Here is a 16,197-nt window from a genome sequence, read left to right as displayed (position 1 = left end):
CACCAAACAGCAGACAGAGTTGGGGACAAGCTGGTGACCCTGTGGCCTGTGAAGTGGAGTCCTGTACGAAAACTGTTCACTCTGCGCTCTGTGGATTATCCAGAGTAGTGGGAAACTGTTTGTAAATAGAAATGTTTGTGTTGTTTTTATGTAATTCTTCAATGGTGTGAGCACCTTAAACAAAACTCTATTCCCTTTCCATTCATTATAGCCTATTGAGGTGGCAGCAGACATCTCCGAGACTCAAAACCTGTGCAAATAATACCTGAACTATCTGCATGTTGGCCACACACCACTAGAGGTACATGCGTCCTGTTTCCACAGACTCATTTCATTTCGAAATGATAGCAGACCACCTCAGAATGTAACTCAGACAGTATCAGGACATCCTGAAGCGGAATTTCAAAATAAAAGCCCTCTAAAATGTCATATGTGAGCTATGTTTCCTCAATTCAGATTGATATTAAAAGGAAATGTCATTCTTCCACAGACTAATTTCACTTCAAAGTGATAGCAGACAACCTGAGAGTGTAACTCAGACAATATCAGGACATTTTGATATGGAATTTCAGAATTAAAGCCCTCTAAAATGTGTAATGACATTTTCATATACATATATGTAAGTAACTCATTTAGATGATACTGTGTTTTAATCGAGTCCACCTCTCTGCAAGTTCAAACTGTCCTCAATGAAATGCCATGGCTTCAGAAGGTAAGACATTGATTGTTCTCTGTGTTACTTCTGCTGTATTTGATATCTTCAGTTTCCTCCACTCTCTTTCTCCCCCCATGCTGTTGCCCGTGACAATCAATGTTGTGCTGTCCTCTCTCCCAGTTTTCCACATGACCCGCCCGTGTGCTGCTCTTTTAAGCCCCCTGGGCGGATCGTGGAGACACATTCAGAAGACGTCCACACACTTGACCACACACTGGACCCAGGCCTGATCTACCTGCCTTCAGTATGGACCTGAGATTCCTGTTTGTAGCTTCAGCTCTCCTCCTGGGGGCCACACTCACCATCTCACTGGCGGACCGCACCTCACAGTGCAAAATCAAATGGTAATGTTTATTTTATTTTTGTGTTTATGGATTTGATTAGCCTGTGTTGAATCAAACTCTATGAGTGTACTGTGGGTGCCTTTAGGCAATCTTAAAGTGAATTCTCTTTATCTTTTTTTTATTTTTTTGTTTGATTATTAAAGTCCATGCTGCAACTGTTAATGTTCACAGAGCAGATGTTACATCATGTGACCAAGTAGACATATAGATAATGCTTTATGGTGGTGCTTGGGTTGCATGAAAGCCACTGGGTAAAAGGGTCAAATGCATGTTGGACAAGGTACTTATGAATTCAAAGTTCTGTACAGCCTAATTTCTCACACATGTTATCTTGGATATGGGGAGACAGGACTCACAAGACTCACATTAGTCATGTTTGTGCAGAGAAAATCTTTTTTTTTTATGATCTTTTATGGATTTTTCTGATGTTTTGAACACTACATGAGCCCTTTAATGCTCACTGCTCTGCAGGTTGTTTGGCATCCCGTGCGAAGATGTCACGGGAAGGCTGGTGAACCAGATCAAAGCGTGGCAGGTCGGGCGAAAATGTCTATATGCAGGAGAGAGGTGCTCGTACGAGGTCAGAAACATCTCTGTCAATTCATATTGTTGAAGTATAATCCATAAACCAGCTGATGGATGTAAACATGTTTCCTCAAAGAGATAATGAATTTGATATGCTCTGCAGCTCGTGTCGGCAGCTCCTTACGTGATCAAAGCCACGCACACGTCTCCAGTAACCAAAAAGGTCAACAACCTCGAGTTTCTTCTAGAGCAGTCCACCATTTGCAAAGTGACTGTAAGTGTGTTTTTTTTCTTCTGAATGAGTAAACAGACCGATGCAGCTCATACAAAACCTAAACTGTGTCTTCAGTTTAAAGCTATCCTCAGCTCTACTAGACAATCTTTGCTCAAGACCACAGAACTTGGTTTAATTCAAGTGAATACCAGATTTCATCATCATAAATGTTTCTATTTGATTTAATGTTGCAAGCGTAAACATGTAAAAGTCTGGGTTTACTCAGTGGAAGTATCTTATGGCTTTGATGAAATGATGAAACAGATAGAAAATGTGCGTGTGATGTTGTGACACGCTGAGGAGAAATGTTATTTTTCTGCTACTAGAGTTCAGATGGTTAATCAGCTTCAGTCACATGATGTTCTTCTTTGTTTCCCTTCTCATGTTTCTGATGTGAAGGGAGAGGCAGTATCTGAGTTCTCCAAAGATCCAGCTGATAACAGCACAAACTACTGCAGCCTCCAGAACCTGATGGACGGTAATATTTCATCTGATACCACAAGAGTGGATTTTGTTGTATCTTCATATATATTCATTAATCTACAGTCAGTGTTTTATAAGAAACTATGATAACAACTGCCCGTGTGCTTTCCTCTGTACAGGAAGTGACCTGATCAGTGCTGAAGGATACAAACAGTTCAGCAACAAGTGGATCTGTGCCGGGTTCGATTTCGTCAACTGCACCTTATAGGCGGAGATCTCCCTACCTCGCTCCACATGTCACTTCATGTGTGGAATAAGACCTCAGAGAAAACTGGTTCTTATCAGTGTAACAGCTCATAAGTATGTGGTCTACCAGACAACATATGTGAGGTTTCATTATAACAAACCTCTCCAGTCTGGTTGACTAAGAACATATTTGTATTTATTGCAAAGCTGTAAAAGAAATGACCAATATTTGTGAGTGTGAACAGTGATTTTTAGAAAATGGTACTTATATACATATGCAGTTCAATCACAAGACAAGATGATGAAGAAACAAGAGCGTATTTAAAACAATGCAGTTGGCTGTTCGTACATACTGTAACCTATAAATGATGCATGATTAATGTGATGTGATGCCAGGCGTTTTATTAAGAAAAAGGAGGCTTTTGAGAGACGAGGAGAGACAGAAAACCAGAGCTTCTTGAATCTGAAAGTGTTGCGAGTTCAAAGTGTATTCATTACTGAAATTGGTCAATTCGGTACTTAAACATATGAAAAAGTCATCAAATGGTAAATGGACTTGCATTTATATAGTCAGCATTCACCCATTCACACACATTCATACACTGATGGCAGAGGCTGCCATGCAAGGTGCCAAACTGCCCATCAGGATCTAATCTATATACTCATTCCCACACCGATGGCACAGTCTTTGTGGGGCAATTTGGGGTTATCTTGCCCAAGGACACTAGTGTTAATCCAACTGATTTAAAACAGATGCAACTGAACTGGAAAAGGTGAGGAGAAAGTTTAACCTTTTATTTAAACATCATCCGGCTGTTATCCAATAAATGTGAGGCACAAAGTCACATACTGCACAGTCCATTCTACATCTTATAAATGGTACCACACATATTGGTTCATTTTCATTTGACAACTGGTCCAATCTTACAACGGAGTATTAGGGCCACATTGAGCAAAAGAAATAAATCGGAGATAAAGTCATATATTACGAGAAAAAAGTCATAATATTATAAAGTAGTAATTTTACGTGTTATTTTAGAGGGGAAATGGAGCGAACGTGAGCATCTTGTGAAGTTATACTTTAGCATAGGTTTCGATAAATAACGGAATACTTAATCTTTTGGCACATCAGCACCACATTATCATCAGTATCAGGACCTTGAAAAGATTGTGCAAGAAACTGCGTTTATTCTGAAGAAATAACCACGTGGATCTGGGAGACATTGCCTCTTTTGTGGAGAAAGAAACTACTTTTTTCACATAAAGTTATGACTTTATTCTCGTAAAGTTATTACTTCATTTTCATAATATTACGACGATTTTTTTCCCCTCAATGCGGCTGTAATACTCTGTCGTACAATCTAACCTGCGCCACCTAGAGGCAAGAAAATGAACAGCAACAGCATGATGTATGTCATCTCTTGTTACATTCCTCTCCTGTAGATGGCTCAGGTTGGCATGTGTAGAAGTGATGAAACAGCTCCCCTTTGTGGAGAAGCTGCAGCCTCCTAAAGGCGAATGAAGGAGTTTGTGAGTGAGCTACGACCCTGTCGCAGGAAGTGTTTTGGTTCTAAAAACCTGCTCTGAAATAACGACTACCAAAGATCAGTCAGATAATCCACTGCTTCACAGTGAAGCTGCTCAGGAACCAATGCCAAAATATTGGTTGAAATTGGCAATTTTATGGTGTTTTACATTCACACATATCAAACTCTAAAAATATCCCTGGATAGATTGATTGAATTCCAGCCAAAGGTTTCTATCTCTGTACCTTCTTCACTGAAAATCGTTTCCCTGTAACCTTGTTATTTGTTTGTATTGACTTATTTGATGTAACCTCTCTCTGTTACGGTGGCGGGGGTTGGGGATGGATATAATGCCCATTATCTTTTTTTATTTCTTATTGTTTTCATTTGTCATGTCACGTTTTGTTTTGTGTTGTTTATGAAAAATGCAATAAATATATTCTTGAAAACAAAGTAATCATTTCACATCTTCACACAAGTCTAAAAAATAAAATGTGAGCTCCATATTTCTTCCATAGTTGTATGAAATCCTCATAGAAGATATTCCATGATCTCTGTAGAAAAGTGTATCGAAGAAAAGCAACAGTTTCTCAAGAGCCTGCTCCTTCGTGGGGAGTCATTTGAGATGTCAGGCCTTTTTTTAACTTGACCCAGGAGAAGTAATCCTCGGAAATGTTGCGGCCCTGCGCCTCGCCGCTCTGTCCATGCAAGTCTTTGCTTTTCTGAACGTCAACACATGGACAATAACTGAGGCCTCCGGCAGAAGCGAAGGATTGTCTGCAGCTCACTGCGTTTTACCGCCTGCTTCTGCTTCTGTCTCAGTGTCAAATTCAGTCAGGCAGCAGTAGAGCAGCATCTGGGTGTATCTGGTGACAAAGGCTGCAGGAGGGAAAGAGGTGAGAGGAGGGAAGATGTGGGAGTGGACAGGTCAGTTACAGCTGACTCTGATAATCCAAGACGATTAATGCTGCATTTTGAAAGTGATGTCAAATAATGTGACAGATATTTGACAAAACAGGGTGAAGGAGCTTATGATTGTGTGATGATAAATATACACACGGACGACTGAGCGGCCTAAAACTTACCGTTTAACTTTTTAACAAATTTGGGCCTCCTCTCGTCAGGTAGGTAAATGGCCAGGTAGTAGACCGGCACCCCGGACAGTGCAATGCCAATTCCTATGAGAGAATTGATGGTGTCTGAGTACAGAGGGACGATGACTAAGAACAGGCTACACAGACAGTAGACGAAGGGGAAGAACAAGGTCAACTGTGGAGAGAAAAAGACACAGATCTGGTTAGTTTCGTTAACTGATGTCTGCGTATCTTTAGCGTCTACATGGAGAGTAACTGTAACTGTAAATGTTAATGTCTGCAAGTGATAAATATGGTTTTCAAAGTGAAATTATTACAGAAATGATCAATTCAAACCATAGCAATATCTGAAATACCCACAGGAACTGTAGTATTGTGCATGTACGCACATATACTCTATATACCGTATGCATGTACTTATATTCAGCATGATCTGAACAATGAAAAAAGCAGCACCTTCACAGGCCTGTGTCTGTCTGGCTGAGTGATGCGCAGGTAGATGAGGCCGGCCACAGACAGACCCACATAGAACCAGTAACTGAAGCTGAAATAGTTGATGAGCTGGAACACGTCCTCCACACACAGGAAGATCAGACCCATCAACCCCTGCAGAACAGGAAGGAATATATTTATGTTCCAGTTGTGACATGAACATTTTTTTGTGGCATGTACATGTATGCATTTGAGGAATCTGGTGTCCATTTGTATCTAAGAGTAAGATAAATGGTCCTCACATTGAACAGCAGTGCAGGTATGGGTGTGTAGCGTTGCATGTGAATCAGACTCAGACTGTTGGGGAGGTGGCCCTCTCTGGCTCCGACGTAAAACAATCTGCGTGATCAACAAAGACGGAGAGTTATTGGCAAATCACGATATGAGCCTAAAGTCAGTGCCTGCTCAGTACTTCCTGATTACCGTGAGGCAGAAATGACAGAAGCATTGAGTCCTCCGTAGCAGGACATGGCAACTGAAACAGGGATGATCCACTTGAAGGGCCCCAGAACTGCATTCCCAAAAGTCTGTGGGGTCAGATTGACATGGTTCATTACAGTTTCTGAAGTCAGAGTGCAAAACGTTCTGGGTCAACCATTTCAGGGCTATATTTAGCAGCAGAGTGAATCATATCTCTCCGGTGACTGTTTGTGTCTTACCACGGCAACGGCGTCACTGGACAGCAGAGACGGCATGTCCAGAACCACATAGTAAGCCACGTTGGTCAGCAGGTAGATGATAGTTACTATGGGCATGGAAATGGCAATGGCCAGGGGCAGATTCCTACAACAACAACAACAACAACAACAAACAGTGTTTTCGGACTCATTGAAAAGCTGTAGTACACAGATTACAGGGGGGTTCATGTGATGACATCATTTTACTTAACTTGCAATTCCAACCTCTACAGCCCATTTCCCTTTGTTCATTTAATGATTTCACAGGTAACTCGGATGTCAAATGATTACGATGTGGATTTGATAGTTAGCTGGAGAATTTCATCTGGCTGTGCTACAACATGTGTGTAAAAGTACTCTGAAAAGACTGCGATCACCTGCAATAACTGAAACCAGCTGTAAACAAACCTTCATCAAGCAGTTAGTAAACCGTTAGCAAACAGTTGCTTATTACACATCCAGCAGCAACATTAGCATTCACTTGTACTCGTGTTTGTGCCCTCTTGACAAATGTATTTCAGGGTGACGGGGAGTGGGATTGGGACCAAGGGAATCTTAAAGTTAGCCCCAGAAGGGTAACCACAAAATTCGCAAGTGATTGGAGGGGAGAGGGGAAAAACACCAAATAAAAATGAGCCTAAAAAAGAAAAGCTCCCTACACTCACTAAGATAGATTAGTGGACTCAGATTGTAAACTAAAACACCACTGCCAAGCAGCCGACTAGAGGATAAACCTAAAAGTCGACTAGAGAAAAAGACACTGGTAGCAATGCCCGGTCAAAACTGAGAAGCCAGGCCACACGGACCTACCTCACTAACAGTCTAAGCTCAAAGATCAAACAGAAAACAGTGGGCAAATCATGCAGGTTCACGTGGTAACTTGGTGCCAACACCCCTGGAGCGGACTGATAAACTGGAAAACTCAAGAGCAGAGGTGTTCTTTGCCGCTGGGAACTTGAGTCACTAAGGACTGAGTTGAACTCATGGATGTATTAAGAGAACTGGATACAGCGTTGGAGGCGGGGCCCCGTTCATTCCTATGAAAGTTGCTCAGTGGCGCATGAAGCCTAAATTCCTGGACTTCGGTCTGGAAAAGTACCCGGATCTTGGGCACATGGAACATGCACAGTAGCGTCCGCTCAGTCACATGACTCGATCCCGGGGTCCCAACGTCACGCCGTTGTCACAGCTTGCGCTCCAGTTCTCACTCACATGAACAGAGGAAGGGAAATAACTCTGGATTCGGCTATTAGTGCGTTTTACAACTACGTACTGGGGAGTTGATTCACCTCAAAAAAAATTATCCACTGAGTTACAGACGTCTCTTTCCCAATGGAAGTCTCTGGGAAAAAGTTTTTTTGTGCCCAACTGACACGGAAAATGCAGTTTGGCCACTACCAAAGTTGGGATAGACGACCGGTGCACTTCCTGGGGGCTTGGTTGAACTGAGTCGGACATGGCAGCGAGATGCACACTCAGTACCCCAACTTTACTCCGCTCCCGACCACCAGTTGATGCGAGGATTGTGTTTCTTGAGCCATGGGTGTCCCAGAACAAGTGATACATTAGGTACATCAATGTCTGTCAATGTTAGTTTTAATTTTTTCAACCCAGCCTATTCCCAAAAGTCGCCAATCCACTGCCGTGATAGCAAGTGGACAAGAGAGGTGAAATATGGGCAGTTTAAGATTTTGGGCCAGGGTCGAGTCAATAAAACGGCCTGCCGCACCTGAATCCACAAACGCAGGGAGGTTGTATTTGTTATTACCCCACGATAACTCAACTGACATATAGGTGTGGTTATGCCGAGAGGGGATTATTTAGATTCGGTGGAACCTCCCTATTTTCTGACGAGTCTACTCGTTTCCCTGCACTTCTCTTTTCTGCATTACTGGGCACGTACGAATGAAGTGGACCACCTTCCCATAGTAAAGACAGGGCCTGCTGCTCATACGCTTCTCCCTCTCTACCCGAGAGAGCCACGTGCACCCTATTTGCATGGGTTCATCACTGCTCGGAGACCCGCGGAGCAGTTCGGGCGTCTCCTGAGAGATGCTAAACTCCACCCCCAACATGGGAGAAATAGGCTACAATGGTGGAGCCCTGACGTAACCCAATAAGACGTTTAGCCACTTCCTGACTGCTTATGTTGTGGTCAAAATCTCCTCATTTCGGCCACGAAGAGAGCAGCATCAGAACAGACATGAGTCTGCTTCTCCCAGAAAGAGATCTAAGGGAAGGGATATTATGTATGCTGCCCGGGCTTGTTCCGTGCTAAACATAGAGGGTCGTAACTCAAACACCAGAATACATTGAGTGATAAACCCTTTACATTTCCCTGGATGCCCGTTATAGCCAACACACTTCGTCATGCCCCTTGGGGTCACTTTATTTTTGGCATCAATACCACTAAAGTTACCTTCGGTGTCACTTTAGGATTATCCAACAAAACCACTATAGTTAGGTCTGGGAAAGAAATGGTTGCGCTTAAAACTATTACGTTTGTACAGTGAAAATTAAACTGAACGTTGTGAACACAGGACATGAACAAACAGCTGTTTGTAACATGTAAGTGAAACTTAACACACGGGACACAAACAATAGTCTTCTGGATGAAAGCCTTGTGTTTGTTGGACCTATCCACCTCCCCTCCCGCCTATGCCCGTGTCTTTTCGCTCTTATAACTACATCACCACGGAGCATTTCCGCGGATGGGTTTACATTATAGTTAATGGAACGCCTGATGCGTTTCATACCAGTGCTAAAGGGTGTCTTGTGAGGCGGTAACACACCGACGGCCGTGACAAAACCTCGGTATTTGACGCCTGGGGAATGAGAACGGGATGTCATACCGGACAGGTGTCTGAATTTTGGGTTCATGGACTGCAATAGGACCATGGGGTTGAACTAGGGGTGCTGGGTGGACTACAAGGTTTGGTGTTTGGACTTGGGGTGGAGTCGGTCCAGGTTTCTGTAAACGGTTAAGTATTTCTGTTAATATGTCATGAGAAGACTGTTGTTCAGTGATGGTGCGGAGCATCTGCTCATGGGAGCCTAACATGCCCACTCTGCACAGTGATCGCCTGCATGTGCACGGATAGTTGTGTGCTTTGAAGCTTGGGGATTGATGGTGGACGGGGGTTACCAAAGGGTAACCACAAAAATCCCAAGTGATCAAAAGGGAGAGGGGAAACAACAAATACAATGAGCCTAAAAAAGAAAGGCTCCCTACCCTCACTAAGATATTTAGATTAGTGGATTAAACTAAAACACCACTGCCTAGCAGCTGACTAGAGGTTAAACTCTCTGGGAAACAGAGTCAATTTGACTAAAGAAAAAGACACTGACAGCACTCACAGGTCAAAACTGAGAAGTCAGGCCACATAGACCTAACCTTCTTTAACAGACTAAGCTCGAAGAGCAAACAGAAAATGGTGAGCAAATCATACAGATAGGTTCACGTGGTAACTTCTGCAGAACTCTACACAGCTCGAATCAGCAACAGAATGAAGCTCTCACAATGAGGCAATGAGGCAGCATCTGAACACTGGAAACCAGGGGTAGATGTAGGCTTCACACACCTGATCCTCATCAGAGATAATTAGGCTCCCACAGCTGCCTCTCCTCACAGATAATTAACCCAACCAGCCTGGTGAATGGCAAACGCAAGTGCCCCTCTCAATGTAAGTCAAGCATTCACTCTCTTTTAGCTCTATGTTTGGTTTCCTCCAACTCCTGTGGGAAATTAATCAGTCTATATGTTCACCAGCTATCTGCAATAAAGTTGCAGGTTGGGACAAAACAATGAGCTAAAATCCACCGTAGAACTGAGGGTAATTGTAGAGGAATAGGATAATTGTCTGTGGATTTAAGCAAAGCTTTTCACATATAGCCTAGTCATCTGAATACAAAAATATTAATTGTAGCAGCTTTAAATAAAGCATAAATAAATGTATGACTGTTAGTGTCATTTGGGACAAATAAATACGACAGAGTAACCATTAATGAGTTTTAGTTTGTCAAATAAGTTTTTTTATTACGCCTGTTCCTGTATTACCCGTTCTCATTTCACATTACAATCAGCTATTTGTTTGTGTCCCATGTTCACAATATCAAGTCACATTTTCACTTTATAAACGTAGTGATTTTAATTACTAAGAGTTGTTTTTATTAAATGGTCACTATATCCTGACAGTAGTGCATGAGACAGGTAATCTGAAAAGAAAAATCATGTGCCTCTGTGTTCTCCGGTGCTCCTATCTCTATCTCGGAAAACAACCAATCAGAGTCGAGCTGGAGCCTGCCGTCTCTGAGCAGCTGTCAATCACTCGCGATCTCCAATCAAACGGTCAAACTAGGCAGCGCTAATCAAATATGAATCGATATTCCGTTACTGTAATGCCTATTTCTTGCCTCAAATGTTTTCAGAAACATGTTGTGTACATTGTAGTGTACTGTTTAGCTGTAAAATGAGAAAGTTTGTGACATGTTGCCATGTTGAGATCAGTTCAAGGCCTATGGAAAGGAGGCTGGGTCACGGGCGAACATGGGTCTTGGGGTATGGGGTATGACACATGCGCAGTGTAACTGAAGCTGCGGTCGTGCGTTTCGATTGGCTCAATTTCGGCAAGTGCAGACCAGATTTTACTGCGCATGTGTTGTACCCCCCAAAGATATGACGTGTGATCCAGCCTCCTTTCCATAGGCCTTGGATCAGTTGAGGAAATACCAAGCAGCTAAACAGTACACTACAAGATGTTTCTGAAAACATTTGAGGCGAGAAATAGCCATTAACAGAAGTAGTGAGAGAAGTTTGCAAGTGATTGACAGCTGCCTCCGTTGAATGAACAGCCAATAGGAATGCTCTCTCTCTGAAATGACCTGTGATTGCCTAAAGTCTCCCCTCACATATTAGATTTTTTAAAGCCTGAAAACAGAGCTATGAGGAGGTGCAGAAGACTAGTTTTCTCTAAGAACACTTGAATTACAATATGCTGAAAGGTTATTGTGGAATTTTTGTTGTCATTCTGCCTACCTCCACTTAAAGCACGTGTTTACCGTGACCCAAAAGTGACGTCAAAGGGCCTGGAAAAGCATCAGTATGTGACGAGTTGGGATGAGAACGTTGGTATTACTGTATTCAGCCTGGTCAGAGCCTTGTAAGCCGTTCAACTTTTACCGTTTACTCTACTGTCCACAAAGAAAACTGCAAGCAGATTCCTCGCCAGTCTCAAGTGTACATTTCCATGTCTCTGAGTGAGTGCATCTCTTTGTATGCCTGTGTATGTGTGTGTTACCTCTCTGGATTCTTAATCTCCTCAGTGACAAAGTTGAGTGTATCCCAGCCGGAGTAGGAGAACAGAGCTGAGTAGAGGGCCAAAGCAATGGCTCCGGGATCTGTGGTGGAGCCCTCAAACGGACTGTCGAAGCTCTTTGTTTCTCCTACACAAAGAGAAGTCAAAGCTTAAAGCACATATTTATCTTGTTTCCACTGTTGCATTCATACTTTTGTGTAATCTTACCAGTAGATATTTTCATTATTCCTATAACGATGATGAGGCAGAGCGACATGAGTTTGGTGTAAGTGAAAAGGTCCTGGACACGAGTCCCCCACTTCACATAGGCACAGTTGATGAAGATGAGCATACCTGGACAAACCAGAGGAATAAGGCATTGAATGAACCTTCCTTTGCATGATTGAGATGTTTATGCAAAAAAGGCCTAATAAAGCCTCTGATACAACTTCTGCTTTCTTGTTAGGTTGCATTTTCAAAATGAAACAATTCAGGAAACAATGGTAAACCATGTTGGTCAGTTTGTGAAACTCATTGTGTAATAAGTTGAAGTAGAAGCCTGCTATCTCTCAGCCCCATGCCCCAAATTGCTGCACCATCTCCTCCGTGTCACGTAGACCATCGTCTGTCTGAGCGTACAGAAACAGAAACTCACTTCTTAGTAGGGCGGCTCATGACTCATGGCCTTGCTGCTCTCTCACCTAAATAGCACTTCTGTTAACTACATTCTTCACAGCACAAAGCCCGGCTGTAAACCACACTGGTACACATTCTAACTATAGCTGATGCCAGTTCTCCACTGGGTTACAGATTAACATGTGCTTGGGCTGTAACACCACTTCACCACTTGTGTTTGCCCATGTCATCCTTAATAGGTTAAACTAAAGCTCTTTTTTTTTTTTAAATCTATTTTAAACTGGGTAATTATTTCTACACTGAAAAATACATTGCGTTTTCTGTGACTGCTTCACAATAAAAGCCATCCTTTCACCAGTTGAATGCTTTTATTGTGAAAGAAGGCAATGTTGGGTTTGCATAATTTAGCAGTAATTTCACACAATTCTGATACGGCGTAAGGAGAGTGAGGCTGATAACAATTTTAAACAGTTACGTTGGAGTACATGCTGTGAATCCCTCTTTGGTACGTAGGCTACTTGAATCCAGCACAAGAATGGCGGACTCCGCCATTAACAATGAAAACTACTCTACAGAGAGATAATTACTGAATGTAAATAAATTAAATGGCTATTGCTGAAAAATGCAGACCATAAATAGTATAAAAAAACAGGTTTTGATTTATTGAAAATCTTAAGGAATGTAACTTTAAAGATATAACATGTAACCATTGTCGGTTGCTTTTTGTAAACACACAGCATTCAAAGTTGGCCACACTTCCACAGCTCAACAAGCCGAGAGGGAGAGAGAGAGAGCAGCGATGGTCCGGCAAGCTATAGAGTGACTGAAGAGAGGGAGCAGCAAATCGGAGAAATAAACGTTCCAAAACACAAATACACACAACTAACTCCGCACAACTCTGCATAATCTTGCAGGAAGGTGCCGAGTTGCAGGATTCCAAATGAATGCAGGCTTCCTGTCTGCTGGCTGTGGCTCAGCGCTGCTCTCGGTCAAACTACAAACAGAGTAAAGGGGGACTTGTGGGTATCAGAAGCCGAGGGATGTGACAAAGCGGCGATATTTGACCACCTGAATGGGCTGGTAAATACAGGCAGAGGGCTGCAGGGTCTCTGCAGAAAGAGACACCGTGTCGCGGTTTCTATTGGGGCATAAGTGAAGATTGAGAAGGATTCATTTGTATCAGTCTATGCATTGTTTTTTTGTTAATTCTTGCATATTAAGTGTAAGGGTTTTGTTTCAGCATTTCTCTATCCGCAGCACAATAGTGAAACATGCTTCTCGGGGTGATTGAGAGAGGCTGAGCTGATGTCAGGTACTGGGGTGAAGCCAAAGATGTCACCAGAGTGTAAATTTCAAACACTAAATGGCATTAAAGTGAGTTTTTCCTGCCTGTATTTTTCTGCACTGACTTTTATGTTTCATGGTAGACGATGCAGGTGATAAACTATAGACCGACACAGGTGTAGCTTACAGAGGCAGGCTGCAGCTATAAGCCGGACAGCATCGTACGGCGGCTGGCAGGTTGGGTAGAAAGCCTCCACCAGGTAGTTGGCGAAGGTCAGTGAAATCACAGCCTGGCTGGCCGGCTCGATCAGCAGGATGGACGTCCACAGGCGGATGAAAGCGAGGAAGCCTCCGAACGACTCCAGGATGTAGGCGTAGCTGGCTCCAGACTTGGGGATGGTCGTGCCGAGCTCTGCGTAGCACAAAGCGCCGAACACCGAGAAGATTCCTCCAGCAGCCCAAATCAGCAACGACAGCCCGTAAGAGGAACAGTACATGAGCACACCCTTCGGTGAGACGAAGATCCCAGAGCCAATCATGTTTCCCACAATGAGGCAGATTCCATTTATGAGTGAGATTTCTCTCTTCATCTGCATTTTCTCTACTTTTGGGGCCTTTAAGTCCTCGTCAGACGGAGCCCGTGAACTTGGGCATATTGTCTGTGACATGACTCCCACCTTCTGCCTCAGATCCTCCATTACTCCAGTGCTGGTGTGGAAATAATAGGGCAAGAATTAAAGGGGATTATTCCAATTTAACAGTCAAAACATACTGTTATTCCATATAAATATGACAGATTTTTCTTAAATATACTTTTAACTACACTTATCAAGCCTGAAACATAAAAATGTCCAGTATACAAGAAAAGGTCATACATGTGGCAAAATCTCCCAGTAAGGATCCGTCACACAAACATTTCCCCCCATAGTCCACTCTTTATGCGTCCAGACAGGAACAAAACCCACTTAAGGTGTTGTAATGTATGGCACATGTGTAAAAAGGACAAAAAGTAAGCTTACTTTATTTGCTGACTTGTAGAAGATCAATCGGTATATTTGTTCCTGTAAACATGTAGAGTCTCCCTCCGGTCAGTGCTGCTCCTCTGAACCAGGCAGTAAGACATTGGTGAGATCACATCTGATAGGTAGCAACAGGACGGACGATGTTGCAATCCCCACAGCCCAGTACAACCACAACGAGTGTTTTTTCCAGCACTGGGCAAACCACACCCTTATGTACCCCCCAATGTGCTATTTTCAGAGACAAGCAGACCTCGTCCCTGCCCCCTGGCAGCTATCGACAGCTAAGACGGAGGTAGCGAAGCTGTTTCTGGGTCAACAGACAGTCAGTGCAATACAGAACATATTATGACATCATTGAATAATATCTAATGCACTGTGGTTGGCTCAACAGCTGCTTTTACTTTTCTTTTTATATTTTTAGTGTTCAGTAAAGTGATTACAGAACAAGTGAAGACAAGGACAGGGACACATAAAATGCCAAAAGAGATTATACAAAGTAAGAAAGACTAACGACAAAACAAAGGGGACAAAAACAAACTGAATAGCACAACATGGGTTCAATCTGAGTGACGTATATACACATATATAACTTCTCAATCCGTCAGACAGGTTACTATATACATAGGCCTCTGGGCACAGACATGTAGAAGTCCTCCCCACCACTCCTATAGGAGCAAAAACACCCAGACACCAGAGATACAAACGACTCTTTGCATCTCTTTGAGGTTGTTTTGCGTCTCTGGTATAAAATGCTCTTTTCACAGCAGCCATTTTGACATGTCATTGCAGGGTCAACAAAGCTGTAATTAATAACATTTATTATATCCCTGGTATTGTGCATGCTGGCTCACTGGAATGGCAGTGACACACTAAATAGAATGGGAAATGGCAGCTGTGAAAAGGGCCTATTGTGTGTCTTTTGGGGTTGTTTTTACATCGCTTTGCGGTCATTTTGAGGTTGTTTTTTGTGTCTCTTTATGGTCATTTTGTGTCTCCTTGTGGTTTTGTGACTCCTTATGGTGATTTTGCATCGCTTCGTGGTGGTTTTGCATATTCTTTGTGGTCATTTTGAGTCCCCTTGTTGTTTTGTGCCTCTTTATGGTCATTTTGCATCGCTTTGTGGTGGTTTTGCGTGTCTTTCTGGTCATTTTGCATCACTTCGTGGTGTTTTTTGCGTATCTTAATGGTCGTTTTGCATCACTTCGTGGTGTTTTTTGCGTCTCTTAATGGTCGTTTTGCATCACTTCGTTGTGTTTTTTGCGTCTCTTAATGGTCGTTTTGCATTGCTTCGTGGTGTTTTTTGCGTCTCTTAATGGTCGTTTTGCATCACTTCGTTGTGTTTTTTGCGTCTCTTAATGGTCGTTTTGCATCACTTCGTTATGTTTTTTGCGTCTCTTAATGGTCGTTTTGCATTGCTTCGTGGTGTTTTTTGCGTCTCTTAATGGTCGTTTTGCATCACTTCGTTGTGTTTTTTGCGTCTCTTAATGGTCGTTTTGCATTGCTTCGTGGTGTTTTTTGCGTCTCTTAATGGTCGTTTTGCATCACTTCGTGGTGTTTTTTGCGTCTCTTAATGGTCGTTTTGCATCACTTCGTGGTGTTTTTTGCGTCTCTTAATGGTCGTTTTGCATTGCTTCGTGGTGTTTTT

The 16,197-nt window shown here is 42.8% G+C and overlaps 2 protein-coding genes across 2 annotated transcripts; one reads left to right on the top strand and one right to left on the bottom strand.

The window, feature by feature from the left end:
* The first annotated feature begins 103 nt into the window (after nt 1-103).
* Nucleotides 104-3,066, top strand: wu:fc46h12 (uncharacterized protein LOC568958 homolog). Its single transcript, XM_037786554.1, has 5 exons — nt 104-1,059; nt 1,531-1,639; nt 1,748-1,858; nt 2,258-2,336; nt 2,461-3,066. Exons 1-5 carry the CDS (start codon nt 962-964, stop codon nt 2,547-2,549), a joined length of 486 nt encoding a protein of 161 aa, XP_037642482.1. The 5' UTR covers nt 104-961; the 3' UTR covers nt 2,550-3,066.
* A 1,086-nt stretch (nt 3,067-4,152) lies between these two features.
* Nucleotides 4,153-14,743, bottom strand: LOC119498051 (Y+L amino acid transporter 2). The gene is made up of 10 exons (XM_037786526.1): nt 14,550-14,743; nt 13,718-14,238; nt 11,839-11,964; nt 11,614-11,758; nt 6,299-6,422; nt 6,063-6,166; nt 5,882-5,978; nt 5,604-5,753; nt 5,139-5,322; nt 4,153-4,932 (listed from the first exon to the last, which is right to left on the bottom strand). The coding sequence occupies exons 2-10, from the start codon at nt 14,226-14,228 to the stop codon at nt 4,838-4,840; spliced, it is 1,536 nt and encodes a 511-aa protein (XP_037642454.1). The 5' UTR covers nt 14,229-14,238; nt 14,550-14,743; the 3' UTR covers nt 4,153-4,837.
* Between the last annotated feature and the right edge of the window lie 1,454 nt (nt 14,744-16,197).

This window comes from Sebastes umbrosus, chromosome 12 (assembly GCF_015220745.1).
Source record: "Sebastes umbrosus isolate fSebUmb1 chromosome 12, fSebUmb1.pri, whole genome shotgun sequence".
Classification (NCBI taxonomy): Eukaryota; Metazoa; Chordata; class Actinopteri; order Perciformes; family Sebastidae; genus Sebastes; species Sebastes umbrosus.
This window is presented reverse-complemented; position numbering and strand designations above follow the sequence as displayed.

Bases quoted from the DNA above. Each gene is read 5' to 3' on its own strand.
- wu:fc46h12 (XM_037786554.1), top strand. From the start codon at position 962: ATGGACCTGAGATTCCTGTTTGTAGCTTCAGCTCTCCTCCTGGGGGCC. The intron at 1,640-1,747 runs GTCAGAAACATC...TATGCTCTGCAG, and splicing joins GAGAGAGGTGCTCGTACGAG to CTCGTGTCGGCAGCTCCTTA. The intron at 2,337-2,460 runs GTAATATTTCAT...TCCTCTGTACAG, and splicing joins CCTCCAGAACCTGATGGACG to GAAGTGACCTGATCAGTGCT.
- LOC119498051 (XM_037786526.1), bottom strand. From the start codon at position 14,228: ATGGAGGATCTGAGGCAGAAGGTGGGAGTCATGTCACAGACAATATGC. The intron at 11,759-11,838 runs GTAAGATTACAC...CTCTTTGTGTAG, and splicing joins AATAATGAAAATATCTACTG to GAGAAACAAAGAGCTTCGAC. The intron at 6,167-6,298 runs GTAAGACACAAA...CTGACCCCACAG, and splicing joins CCAGTGACGCCGTTGCCGTG to ACTTTTGGGAATGCAGTTCT.